A 14,871-nucleotide genomic window follows, 5' to 3' on the forward strand; every position below is an offset into this window, starting at 1 on the left:
TTCACTCTAACGATCGCGGAGATACCTCACGTGTGTGGTTTGAACACTGTTTTCATATGTGGGCATGACTTGCGTAGGTGTTCACTTCTGCGCGTGAGCTCGGCAGGACGGGGCTCTTTAATTTTTTTTATTTATTTTTTTATACTGTCCTTTTAAAAAAATAAATACATTTGGGTCAGTTATTCCTATTATAAGGAATGTAAACATCCCTTGTAATAGAAAAGAAAGCACAACAGGACCTCTTTAATGTGAGATCCGGGGTCAAAAAGACTTCAGATCTCACATTTACACCTAAATGCAATAAAAAATAAATGTTCAAAAATGTTTTTCTCTTTTTAGGACCATTGGGTGGAAGTGATGTTTGACGTTGCATCCGTCTTCCAATGTTATGGAGCCAAGTGGGGGCCATCTTTCCCTCACTCAGCTCCATGCTCGTCTCTGCCGCTACTGGCAGGTCCGGTAAGAGGTGGAGACGACCGGGAATGCGACATGGAGGGTCGGCACCTCTTGTGCCACGATTACGTGATTTTGTGGCGAATGCCCAACAGAGTTTGCTTTGACCCTAAAGAGGACTGCTCCGCCGTTAGCAGCCATAACACTGGTATTTTCTCTATCTGCTGCCATGACCCCAGTATTCTACGTCAAAGTACCGACGTACAGCTACGGTGGTTTTATGGCAAGTGGTTACACCTTTTTCAAAGCTTCCAAGGCACGCCTGCAAATCTCGTGCGGAACACTGTTTGAGAGTCACTGGTGTAGAGACATAGGGGGGTTATTTACTAAAGGAAAATCCACTTTACACTGCAAGTGCACTTGAAAGTACACTGAGAGTGCACTTGGAAGTAAAGTCGAGGGGGACATGCAAGGAAAATAAAAAAAACTGCATTTTAGCTTGCACATGATTGGATGATAAAATCAGCAGAGCTTCCACTCATTTCAGATCTACCCCCTTACATATAGAGCGATTGCACTTCCAAGTGCACTTTCATGTGCACTTGCACTGCAAAGTGGATTTTCCTTTCGTAAATAACCCCCATAGTGTCAGCCCAGATTCAGGTGAATGCAGCAAAGTTGATTGATGGCGCTTCACTGTACAGATGGACAGTGATCCAAAACACACTTCAAAAACAACCCAGGAGTTTTAAGGAAAATAAGTGGAATATTCTGCAATGGCCGAGTCAGTCACCTAATCTTAACCCAATTGAGCACGCATTTCACTTGCTGAAGGCAACTAAACGAAAGGCAGAAAGACCTACAAAGGACAACTGAAGATCGCTGCAGTTAGAGCCTTTCAAAGCATCAGAAAGGAGGAGACCCAGTCTTTTGTAATGTCCATGGATTCCAGACTTCAGGCAATCATTACCAGTAAAGGATTCTCCACAAAATATTACAAAATATACATTTTATTTATGATTATATTCATTTGTCCAGTTACATTTGAGCCCCTGAGAATAGAGGGACTGTGTATACAAATTGTTGCAGTTTTCTAACATTTGTACTTGATATTTATGTTCAACCTCTTGAATTAAAGCTGAAAGTCTGCACTTCAAATTCATTTGGATTGTTTTATTTTATTCTGGTGGCATACACAACCAAAAGTATGAAATTTGTGCCTGCCCAAATATATATGGACCTAACTGTATATATAAATATTATATGTATATAAAAAAGGCACTAGTATAGATTCATGTATGATTAACATAATTGTCTGGTTATATATGCTGTATCCTGAGCATTGTTTGTCTGTTTTTCAGTGTAGTCATGTGAATTCAATTGTGAAAAACTTTGTGTTTTGATGTTATAGATTAAGGATGCAGCATTCTTCTACAAAAAAGCACACGATCATAAACTTGCTGCTGAGTTGTATGAGCAGGCTGGGGAATATGAAGCAGCACTGAACCTGTACTACCGAGAAAAAATGTATGAAGAAGCTGTTTATGCTATTGACAGGTATACAAACTTGAAATCTTTATGTAACACTACCATTATTGTTTTGTGCTTAGTTTATGTCTGTTTTCATGTTCTTTACGTGTTCCATTATTTCTAACCTTAAATTTATTTCATGTGCTTTTAGACGCCAAAAGATGTACCCCAGTGCACAATTACAGATAACAGAAAAAAAGTTCTGTTTGGAAGCAGCTGCAAACTTCTTCAGAAATAATAATCTCAATAAAATGACTGAAATGCTTTCTAAACTTGACGTTGAAGATCAGTTGGTCTTCCTGAGGAATCGAAAATGTTGGACTGAAGCTGCAGAGTTGCTCCAGAGTAACAATAGATGTGAAGAAGCAGCATCTCTCATGAGAGAACATGGGAAGTTATTAGAGGCCGCAAACCTAACAAGAAAAAGAGAATTTAGAGCATCCTGTTTGCTTGCAGCAGCACGACGCTGCCTGGCAAATAATGAAGACCCTGGTGATGCACTTTTGGAGGCTTTGCACATTTTCAGTGATACAAACAACCAAGTTGAAACTGCAGAGGCTATTCTTCTTCAAGGAATCTTGGAAAATAACTTTTACAAAATAAAAAATTCATTTGATATATTTTGGAATGCCTCTCACCATGCAGGTGTGGTTGAATCACTCTTTCATGCATTAATCTGTGAAGAATCGCATCCAAAACTGCTGTTTATGGCTTCATGGGGATTAGAGCTTCTGCTACAACTGGTAAAATCACTCAAGGAAACGAGAACAAATGCAGACAGGGAAATGGTAAAGTCATGCCTAGAGTTTTATGGAGTTGTTCAGTTGGAAGAACAGTGTTCGGTTCTGGAACATGAGGGGGCAAGATTTTCTCAGATTCACACAGAGCAAGGTAGTGAACCAAGGGAGCTGAAGGATGTTAAGCTGTTGCTGGTAAAACACCTTTTAAAAAGGCTACACAAAATTTCTGCTAAGATCCTTGAAAAGGGTTGTACTGGTATCTGTAGCAATTTCATTGTAGGTCTGCAGTGTGATGATGAGAAATGCCTCAATGCCCACCAGCCTCTACAGAATTTCAACTTGAAAAAATTGTTGAGGTCTAAGATGAATTTAATAACTATCTCTGGATTGTTAATTGAAGCACAAAAGCTCAGTGATGACTTTTCTGATGAGTTCCAAACAACTGGTAAGACTTATGGATTTAAATACTGTGAGGCTCTTTTAAACTCTGTATTTGCTAAACATTTCCATATGCGTATCCTTTTCGAACACCCCAGAAAATTCAGTGAGATATTACTCAATATATCAGTGCCAGCTAAAACAATGCTAACCAAATTTCTTGAATCACTTCTGATACAAAGTAAACGAGATCGGAGAGAATCAACCGACCTTTGGATACAAATAATGCAGATTTGTAGCTTATTGTCACAATATCCAGATGTTCTGCAACGCTACCTAAACGAGGAAGAGGTACAATATGAAAGTGAATATGCAAAACAGAACAAAGTGAATGATTCGCAAGGAGATGGCAAAAGAGTTAGATATTTAGAGGGCAGGCAAGGCATGTTGAAACCTGATACCTCTGGTGACTTGTCACAAATGCCTCACATCCATTTTTTTAGGCTTCTGCAAGCTTCTGTGGATGAACTGTACATCAACAAAAATCCAGATGGATGCAAAAGATATTTTTACAGATTTATGAATTTTGTAGTGAAGAAATGTATTGAACCTTTCATACCAAACATTGGAAATACTGTGATGTTGCTAGAATTCCAGTTTATTCTCTGCTGTGCAGTACTGATGAGATTTTCTACGTTTACTGTACTTCTTCCAAAGAGTTATATTAGCATTCTCCACTTCTGGGAAACCTTGTATAGAAAGAAAAATTCACTGAAGGACACATATTCCATTTTGTGGGAATATAGACCCAAGGATGTAGGTCGGCTTATAGCACACTTCCAATATCATCTTACGTATCTTGCTGCTGTCCTTTGTGGTCATGCAAATCATGAGTTCAATGTTCTTTTAGATGCTTTTAAATGTGTGGATTACATTTCTTCAGGAGAAGCTGAAAGAAGCCTGGTGTTTTACTTGGTAATGATGGTGAACCTTCAGGGTGTTGTCAGTGAAAAAGCAAAGCCCATACTTTTAAAGACTATCCCACAACTACAGAAAAATATTAAAGATCTTCAAAAGGAATTTCCACTGACTATTCCTGGACGATTAGTCAGTGCTGTGGACAGAGTGAACTCAACTGATAAGGAGGAAGAACTAGTCGACATTCTTCAGAATTTACTGGAACAGCGTGATGATGAACGCCTAGTAGAATGCACATGGAGATGGGACACAAACTATGTCAAAGGGCACATTCGTGGTATTTTCTTTGATGACAAATTCAAGTATAGAAAACATGGCAGTTTTCAGCAAAAGGTACAGGATTTCAAGCCTACATACATGGAGCCTGAACAAGACTTTGAAGATGAGAAAGTTGATCTATTGGCAACTGTAGCTGCCCAAGTAAAGAAACAAATGGCTCGTCGAAAAATAAATATGCTGTTTCTTTTTGCATGCATCTATACAAAGTGGAAAAAAGCTTGCAGAAACAAGTTGCAAAAACACATGGAAGAGTCTATTCCAGACAATTTTAAAATAGCAAATGTTGACAAAACACAGTGTGACTTGTGTGGAGTGAACTTTTCTCAAGCAGTGGGAGTCTCTGACCCATCTGAAATAGATGATGACTTGGAAGAAGTTGCAGCTTCAACCATGACACCTATTGAAGAACTGGAAATCCCTAGAATACAGAGCTTTAATGAAGGTTATGAAGATCACATAATCCTTGAAAAACATAGACAGCAAAGCAAAGCTTATGAGCAATATCTTGATTTTTTTAAAATTGAAGTGGATGTGGTGATCAATGAAGGAAAGTCTCTTGTTCAAACAATTGACACAAAATCAAAAACAAAACTAACATCACATGAGGAGTTTCATCTTGTGCAGACTAAGATTGAGAGCAAATTAAAAATTGTTGCTGATTTGGTGGAACAGATCTATGAGCACAAAACCTGGTCTCAAGGTAAGATCTCATTAGGGTTTGTGTAGTTTGTATGTATCGGTCTCCTATTTAGACTTTAGTTTTCGCCCATGATTCAGATACATGATTCAAGGATACCTCTGACTATTATGGCCCATGAGTGCACAAGTTGATCTGTATGGCTAGTACTGACAAAGTTTGTAAGCTCCGGATTGACAGGGACTGACTTTTTTTTCTGGCGGAACTCGACAAAACTGTGTTCCAGCATGTCAGCTGATGGACACTGGCATTGCTGCGAGTAGAACTATTTTTTAATTAAACTGTATCACTGTGAGGACTGATGCTGCTGGCCGTGAAGTGAGCAAGCAGGCGGCTGCATTTTCTAACACTGCTTTTGTACTTCCAGCCAGTGGCTGCAGCAGCCCTGACAATCCCCAGTCTATTAATATTCAGTTGTCCTCCTCCCCATGTATCTCCGCCTTCATAGGACAGCCTTATCTCTTGTTTTACTCACTCAAGGGCATCTTGCTGTAATGGCTCACAGAGCCTGTGTGCATGAGCCCTTAAAGTAGTACTAAACACACACTATTTAATTTACATGTTGCCTTCTATTTCTGTATATGGATGATGGCACTGTAATTTATATTAAAAAAAAATACCTTTTTCCTAATCGATGTTAAAAAGAAAACAGTCTTTGGATACAGAGTAAAATGATGTTGATCAACTGTTTTAAAACCTCATACAAATATATATTTGAAATCAAATCTGTTATTTTGGCAATAGCATAGTGTTGGGTCGATTTCTGACAGTCAGGCTGTGTGACGCCCATCAAGCCTGTCTTGGAATAACAGGGATTAGAAGCCTCCATCAATCAAGATATAATATTCCACCCCCATTGTGTTTAGCTTATTAGTGGGCATTGAGGAGAAGAGAGGGAGTGGGTTGTCATTTACCAGTGAGTATGTGCCCACAATTATGACTCTTTAGTCTCATGGGCTACTCACATGTGATAGGGAGGAAACAGCAGGATCAACGTTTTTTGAAAAATACAGAAAACAAATCCCAAAGTGAATGAATAAGTTGATATAGCAGTTCAGTTGGGTACCCAACACCTTTGTTAGACTTTTTGTGATAATATTTGGGAGCACTGCCCAAATTCTTATACTTGCTCAATAGAAGCTGCCACTTACCATACTCAGCTTCATAGTCTAGAAGCCTGATCTCCAGGTGACTGCTGTGGCTGGGAAGAGCTATAACGGCAGATACCAAATGAGCAATAAAGCTTTGTGTATGACAAACATTCATACTTGTATGCCATGCTGAGTACATTGGCATTGGGAGACATATCAAGTAAGACTAATACAAAGCACTATCTGGTTCTTTGGCTGGTAGCTGCCAGAATTTTAGGGCCTGTTTTGTGGTGTTTTTTTTTTTTTTCTCTAAAATCATCTACCTTTCCCATTTGTAAAAATCTGATAATTAAACAATTGATTATCAGGAAGAGATGATTAATCCAATTGTAAATTATGGTACATAATGACATCCTTTAATATCTGCTGTTTTGTCTCTTAAGTCAGAGAATGCTAAAACGTGCACACAACTGAAAATAAAAACACGAATGAACAGTCCATACATAGTCACATACATGAATATAGGGCAAGACTAGTAATTGGGTTGTGGCAGCATACACTTACTGCCTGAAATGTGGTAATTGACTCTGTACCATGCATATAGGGCAAATTAATCTAAGTACTATTAACCCACACAATATAGGTTATCACTTAGGCCCCTTTCACACTGGGGCTGTTTTCAGGCGTTACAGCGCTAAAAATAGCGCCTGTGTAGCGCCTGAAAAAAACCGGCCCCTTTCACTCCAGTGTGAAAGCCGGAGGGCTTTCACACTGGAGCAGTGCGCTGGCAGGACAGTGAAAAAAGTCCTGCTAGCCGCATCTTTGGAGCGGTGAAGGAGCGGTGTATTCACCGCTCCTAAACCGCTCCTACCCATTGAAATCAATGGGACAGCGCGGCAATACCGCCAGCAAAGCGCCCCTGCAGCGGCGCTTTGCGGGTGGTTTTAACCCTTTTTCGGCCGCTAGCGGGGGTTAAAACCACCCCGCTAGCGCCCGCAGACTGCCGCTAAAATGACAGTAATGCGCCGCTAAAAATAGCGGCGCTTTACCGCCGACGCCCGCACCGCCCCAGTGTGAAAGGGGCCTTAGATATTTAAGAAAGTATTTAGATTAGTGCATACACTTGGGAAAGCTTTGCTTCCAATTGATTTTTTTTTTCCTCATGTGAGATGGGTGCAATACTGAATGTATAACATTCATATTGATGTAATATGAAACTACTGTGGTGATAAAAATTTATACAATGGACATTTGTTATATGTTAAACCATTTATTTGCAACACTAAATGTCATCCACTTGATTACTGTAAGGTACCTGTGGTAGGTAGTGTCCGAAGTGGAGCTTGTATGCTGAAGATTCAGACGAAAATGTAGTCAGGCAGGTAAAGTCGGCAACAGATCAGGAAAGGCGGTACAAATTTGAAATCCAAAGAATGCTCAGGCAGGCGGAGGTCATACATGAACTGGTGGTGAAGTACTAAAGCAGTAGGCTGGAGAGTGGTCAAGAATTTAGGCAGAGGTTCAATACACGGTAGTCAAAATCACAGAGTTTTCAATACACCCAGGGAGCAAGTCCAAACAGGCACTGAGTAACAGGAAGTGCTGCTATTTTTTGGCTGCTTAATTGTACATTGTCTGCAGCTGGCAGCAGGTGGGGCTAGTGAGTCCAAGGCAATGCATCAAGCTGGGGGGAACATTGCAACAGCTCTAGAGCTCTTCCGTGGCACAACAGGTAAGACTGCAGCTGTGGAACCAGGAACATTCCGGCTCAAAGACACCCAGAATGTAGAGCTAAATATTCTGATAGGAACCACTATATTTTTGAAAGCTCATATAAGTAATCAAATATATAGTATGTTACTAATTAATGTAACATTACATGGTCAGTTAAAGAACCTGTGGCGAGCCTTAAGGACTTTAAATTATTTACACATTCTTCAACTGGAAATAGACTTTAAAACAAGCCTTCACTGACCTCTGTAGCTGCCAACACTGTAGCTACTCAACATTCATATTAGAAGAGCTGAAATTCCATCCCTTCGCTTTCTCTGGCAGCATGGACTTGGCAACCTGCATGCCTTCTACAGACAAATAGCAGGTACTCTGTTAACAAACAAACTGCAACCAGGCACAAGTCTATGTTTTGGTCTTTGAGAAAAATTAGCTGTACAGTTGTCTACCGCCACAGAGGTTAAAGAAAGCTTGTTTTAAAGCTCATTTACTGCTTGATAAGAATAAATGTATGATCTGCAGTACATAAGATCATTGCATTCTGTTTTTATGTAGATTTTACACAGCATACCAACTTTTTGGGAATTGGGTTGTAATATAGGATTCAACTTGACTTATTTTTGAGTGACATTCCTCTCTGCAAGCATAAATATAGCTTAAGCATACAGTACATGACTTAAATTGTTTCTAGACCCTGGGTTATAGGCTTGTACCTCTGGGTGATTGGATAAGGCAATGGACCTTTTTCCTCCCTTGCGGAGACATCACTCCTAGCTTATTATTTTATTCAGATTCCTCAATGCTTCACTCATCCCATTCACTGCCTTGTAATAATCACAAAAAGATGTAGTGCAGGCGCTACACAGATCCAAGGCTATAGTCGATTGCTATGGAGCCCAAACACTGAAGACCCTTTTGTGGGTATGCCCACTGTGATTGGAAAAAATTGTACTTTTATGTATGACTAAGTGTTGTGGACCGATGAGGACAATGTTTGTTTGTAAAAGAACCACTTAGACCTTAATACTATGTGGATGACATCACATCACAGGTCTCACGCTTTACTGCCATTTCTGCCTCATAAGGTACTTAGGTGCTTCCTTCCACCATTTTGCTACAAGAATTTGTAACAGGACAGCCTACATCCGAGTTGCTGCATACTCTGCAGACACATGTACCCTGTATTCCTCATCATCTTCCTCATGATCAGGCAAAAGAAAGCCACAGCTAAACCTCAGATGAGCATCTGCTCTGCTGAAGGTCTACACCAGACTAACCCTCAGAATGAGGATGCATCCCTTACAGCGGAGCAGAAACATGTCATCGGTCTCTGCACCTGATTCTTGTTCTTAGGCACACAGCAAGCAGCCAACCTGACCAAATCAGATTTTCTGTATCTGTGTCACTATTTATCAGACAACTAATGGTGTATATATGAGGGGGTGCTAAATATGTTCTAGGTCCAAGGCTTTCCAGTTCTCACTACTCGACAGTGGAACACACGCTGGTCCCTTTGAACATGAGCCAGGTGGCGGTGCTTTCCAGCTTAATCCATGCGGGTATTCCTTAGTGCTGGGTCTTTGGCACTTCTAAAGCAGTCTTTTTACTGTTGTAACTTATTATGTTTTAAATGGTATCACGAAATTGGTTCTCCCTCTTTTCTTATTATCTATGCATTGCTATGGCATAGAGGAGGTGAGATGAGCAAAACTCCTGAGAGGTGCAAGAAGGGAATAAAGTAGATACAAAAACAGGTGTTATTTGACCCTCTTTTTAGCTAAAGGGGTCATGGTCTTCTGTTGAGTGGACATCCAACTGATCACTTCTGAGTGTTTTAATTCATTCAAGTGGTGATGGTTCCCACTGCATAACATATATTGAAGACCTTATGATATAGAAGCCGTTTTGAACTGTAATTTTAAAAGGACTCTTTGATTCAATATCCATTTATATTGTGTTGCACATTTGTTTTAATGAAGTTTGCAGTCCAAGCACATTGCACTTTATTTTTGTATAAGATTGTTAGTCGTTTAGATATGCACTTTTGCACTTTATTTGTTATTTGGTAACAGTTTACTATTTGATTATGTACACATTATTAGCGCCCCCTCATGTATACACTATTCACAGTTTAGGAACGCCTACACTATTGGGGAGCAGCTTTCAAGTTGCACTTTTCAAACATTATACACATTTCTAACTGTAGTGGCACAAGGTACTCCCTATTATTCAGACAACTAATGGCCTGAGTCAGATCCCATTATGGCTTCCCTAGATGAGGCAATATTAGAGCAGGCTTGGGAAGATTTTTTTCCCAACACCTGAAGCGGGAGCTTAATGCAAGTACTACTGCCATGCACAAAACTCTCGGCATTGTAGTTCTCGATTCTCCTACATCTTGCCATATCCCTTTGGATGCTGAGAGACCAGATATAATATGCAATCCATGATGACTGGATCACTCTAGAAAATATTTTCACTCCTTTAAAAATCTTTGCCAAGCTCTATCCAGTGAAAAAGGAAATCACTAAAATGTGGCCAGTTTCTGTAGTTGATCCTCCATTTTAAACATTTCACTGTACCAATTGAAGATGTTTGTTCATTACAGATTCTGAAAATAGAAAGTTTGAGATGCTCCTAAAAGCACTTTACTCTGGTAGGCCCAGCCCTGCAGCCAACCTTCACTGCAATTTTAGTATGTCAAACTGCAGCTAACTTGACTAGGGCGATGAACAACCACGAGCATCCTGTATTTCAGAGTTTAATTGAGCAATTACAGCAATTTCACTTTTACTTTGCAGGGGAGACCGGGAAAAATACCTGGCATCTGCAGACATCCAAGATACCTCTCTGCATATGCCCATTTATACACCTCGTCAATGCTTTCTGTGCTTTGCAGTGGAAGACATTTCCACTTTGTCACACTGTCGTTCTGCTCCCAGAGTATTCACAAAGGTCCTAGCACTTTTTCCTGCCCATCTCAGAACTCGGGGCTGTTTAGCCATTACAGCTGTCTGCAAATACACACAGGACAATTTAACTACTCCAGGCCATTGGTTAGTGGATCAATTTAAGAACAAATCTGCTCTCCAGCCTCTTCCCTGGAATACTCTTGTCTGGTCCTGGACACATCCCAAGCAAAAGCTTTCCTTCCAGAAAAGAAAATGCTATCTCTCAGAGCCCACGTTCAAGATTTGAGATCAATGAGACATTCCACAATCAGATTCTCAATAAAAGTTCTAGGTTTCATGGTAGTCACTGTGGAGGCTGAAATAGTCACCCAACAAATGAGCTTCTTCTCTCAACTCACCCGTGCCTCCTGTTCAGCCATGCAAGAAGGAGGAGTGTTCCAGTCCCTTGTAGTTGAGGGAACATTATTATCTGCGCAAGTCAAGCTCCCTATAAAAATCCTGTAGCTCAGAGAAATATGAATGCCATTTTGTGTTCTATTTTTCTTTCTGTAATTTCAGTCACCCACAACGGTTCATACCGGGGTGCTTTGCTGTAGAGGCACAGCATATTCAGCCCTCCCCAAGTTGGCACAGTCTCTGCTGCATGCCCTGGCTGTATCTTCCTATTTGGACTTTGCTGTTTCCCAGCAGTACAGAGCTTAGATCCCTTTTGTTGAGAGGACCTGTGTGTGTTTTTTCTTTTCTTCTCATGGCATGCCCTTTTTTTCTGGACTGATCTAGCATCTGACCCCCAGCAAAAACTGCAGGGGTGCTTCCACTTTAGTCTCCATGATTAATTGGTATCAGCCTGCACAGGTCAGGCTGATTCATGTTGGAGTCATCCTGTTCTGCAAACACAGGGTTTGTTTGGGGTTTAGTTCTCAACATTGTGTTAGTTTTTGTTCTCTTGTGCTCCACTTTGTAGGTGCTACGCTGTGCTTGAAGTTTACTCTATTTCCAGACTCAGAGGCTCATTTGTGTTACCAGTGCGGTGGTACTCCACATGTTTCAACTTGTTGTGTCTTCTCTCTTCCAATTATATTACTACTAAACCCCTTTATTCAGCAGTATCTCTATCTCCACTGATGGTGAACAAGGTTACATTTTTCTGGAACATTCGGGTCAAGAACTTGAAAGTGAAAAGTTCCCTGGTCTTTCAGTACCTTAAGCAATATAAACCCCAGCAGATTTTTCTCCAGGAAACCCATCTCCCTGGCAGCAATGTATTTGACCTGAGTAAACCAGTAAACCCTGGCTACGGGTGATATCAATCCTTGTTAGTAAGTCATTGCCTGATGTATGATTCAGCAGGTTATCACAGTTCCAGATGACAGGTGTGTGGCTGCTGCTGTGATCATCAGAGTCATCACAAATGTGTCAACCCTTTTTCCTTCCCACGCCATTTGACCCTCAGGTGTTAAATGCCCTGTACAATCATGTATTTTCTTCTAATCTGTACAAAATAATTCACTGTGATTTTAATAGTCTTTGACACAAAGCTGGATTCTATGAATAGGCACAGGGCCTCTGTGCTGGATGTCCTGGGTCTAACAGATCTCTGGCAGTTGAAGAACCCTGATAAAAGAAAGTACTCATGCTTCTCTTCCACACATGGTTCAGCTTCCCCTATACATCTAGCTTTAGATTGTCCTGGTGCACTTCCTCATATTGCTGCTACTGCATTCCTCCCAGGCACTGTCGGCACTTGTACCTTTTCCCCTACCTTGAGTCTTTAGTCAGGCTGGCTCCAGGACCCTGATACAGTTGAACAGGTCAAAAATCACATGGTTATGTACTGGGAACATAACAGGGATGGTAATTTCGCTGGTGGAGTTAGATGCTTTTAAGACCTCTGTTAGAGGGCATTATATTTTCATAATCAAACCTGTTGGAACTAGGGATTGACCAAAATAGTTTTTTCGCTGCTGATACGATACCGATATTTCAGTCACCTCTCAGGCCGATAGCCCATCTTGTCTGCTGATATTCTGTACATTAAAAAAAAAAGTTTACACTTTTTTTTTTATCTTTGTTATTGCTGTCACAAGGAAGGCAAACATACCTTGTGACTGTAATTGTCAGTGACAGGTACTCTTTATGGAGGGATCAGGGGTCTAAAAGACCCCAAACACCTCCACTGCACTTGAAAGTATTCAAAACATCAAGATCGGCATTTTTTAATACTTTATATTTTTTAAAACTAGCCCCTTTAAGATGCCAGTAATCCAGGAAGTGATGTCATGACATCACTTTCGGGTTACTAGATCTGAGACCCAAAGCAAGCATCATGGTATGGAAGAGCTGGGGGGAGCGGTGGAAGGCGGCAGGAGGGGGGTTGTGCCCTCCCGATGACTGTAATAAGTCAAGTGGCTGAGCCGCATCGGTTGATATTACAATAAAGCCGACCGTCCGCTCTAAAGAACGGTACCGCGGCATAAAACCCCTTGAAGCAGTATTGGTAATATCAGGTATGTTTGTGACCAATACTTAAAAAAAAAGTGAATATCGGCCCTACTGATAATCAGTCGGACCCTAGTTAGAACAACCTCTAACAATATAATCTGAGACCTGTATAGTTCCCTGCTGCGGGGTACAATTTGCTGCTAATCCTCCTAATCAGAATTGTATGGAACTTAATCAGATCCGGAGGTATCTACAGTTGCACAGCCTGATCAGGCCCTGTGAGAAGCTTTTTGAGGGTGAAGAAAAGGGGAAGTTGCTTGGTAATTTGTTGGTCGATTGCTTTCTGCAAATGGTTTTCATGTATTAGAGCAGCGCATAGTACACTTTGGATTTTTTTTCTGAATATTATGCCAATCTTTATGCTCCTATTGCCTAATATGATCAATCGTCGTTATATGAGAGGTTGCAACAATTGCCCATGTCTAAATGATCAGATCAAGATAAGACTTTTTTTTATTCGATCTTATTTTATTGAAATAGAAAAATTATACAATAGACATATGTCTTTCCGTAACACATAAACAGATATATACAATTTTGCAACATTGGTGTTATATCATCTCATGGTTTAGGTAATTTTTGAGCTTCGGTTGATTTAGTGTGGTATACAAGCCTGTATATCTACAGCGTCTAATCTGAATTAAGGGTGTGTGAGCACCACTATCTACACAACGAGTGGTGCCCACTCATTACAGGTAGGCTAGGGCTTTTGTTAGCTGAACACATTCTCTTTGAGGGGGAAGCTCTGTTTGCCACCGTTCCGGTCTGATGAGACTAGAGATTATGAATCAGATGATCGTGTAATACTGCAACATTTATATATATATATAGTATATTATATAGAGGTATCTGGAGCTCCAGCTCCGCCACGAATCTTGGGAAGCGAGTCTCATAGCATATTCGGGGACTAGCCCCTCCCCAGATAAAGGAGGAGAATAGTTGGCGGAGCTTCTTAAAGAACCAGGAGGGTATGGAAATGGGAATTGTTTGGAACAATGAACCATTTACCTGAATTCTAGCGGAAGGTGAGGAGTAAAGGGACATAATTTGGGATAGTATTTTGGGGCCCAGGCCTATCTGTTTCAGAGACATCTGGAGGACTTGCCGGTCGAATGCTTTTTCAGCATCGACTGTCAAAAGGGATATCATGGGTGCGGGCATAGTCGGTAAGCAGCAGGGTTTTCAGGGTGTCACCTCTTGCCTCGCCTCTTGCTTCTCAGCCACTTACAAAACCCAACTAAGTCAGGGGAATAGCGGCTGCAGTCTAGTGGCTAATATTGTGGCATATATTTTCAAGTCCACTCCAATTAACGATATGAGCTTATAATTGGCGCACAAAGTAGGGTCCTTATCTGGTTTTGGGATAATGGTAATGTGGGCTTCGAGCGTTTGTGGAGGAAACGCCAAGCCTTCCGATAGTGAGCTGAACACCTTGGCCAAGAAGGGGGTCAGTAGGGACAAATGTTTTGTAGAATTTAGGGGTGAAACCGTCGGGACCTGGGCTTTTACCGGATGGGGTGGCCGATATCGCTTCTACTACCTCATCCGCTGTAATGTTTTGCTCCAGCTCTTCTATAGTATCGTCATCTAAAATAGAGAGCTCAGTTTCCTCAATATAGGACTGTCTATCAGGCTCAGGA

General features: G+C 40.9%; 1 protein-coding gene across 4 annotated transcripts in view; it reads left to right on the top strand.

Annotated features, from left to right (window-relative positions):
• The window catches only part of TRANK1 (tetratricopeptide repeat and ankyrin repeat containing 1), a 389,483-nt gene that overhangs the window by 341,394 nt on the left and 33,218 nt on the right, over positions 1 to 14,871 (top strand). For all 4 annotated transcript variants that reach the window (XM_077491750.1, XM_077491748.1, XM_077491751.1 and 1 more), the window contains 2 exons: positions 1,805 to 1,950; positions 2,075 to 4,998. In XM_077491750.1, coding sequence (XP_077347876.1) covers positions 1,805 to 1,950; positions 2,075 to 4,998 — 3,070 coding nt within the window. The remainder of the gene's footprint in view (positions 1 to 1,804; positions 1,951 to 2,074; positions 4,999 to 14,871) is intronic.

This window comes from Lithobates pipiens, unplaced genomic scaffold (genome assembly GCF_037356315.1).
Source record: "Lithobates pipiens isolate NorthernLeopardFrog02 unplaced genomic scaffold, aLitPip1_a1.2 Scaffold_19, whole genome shotgun sequence".
Taxonomy (NCBI): Eukaryota; Metazoa; Chordata; class Amphibia; order Anura; family Ranidae; genus Lithobates; species Lithobates pipiens.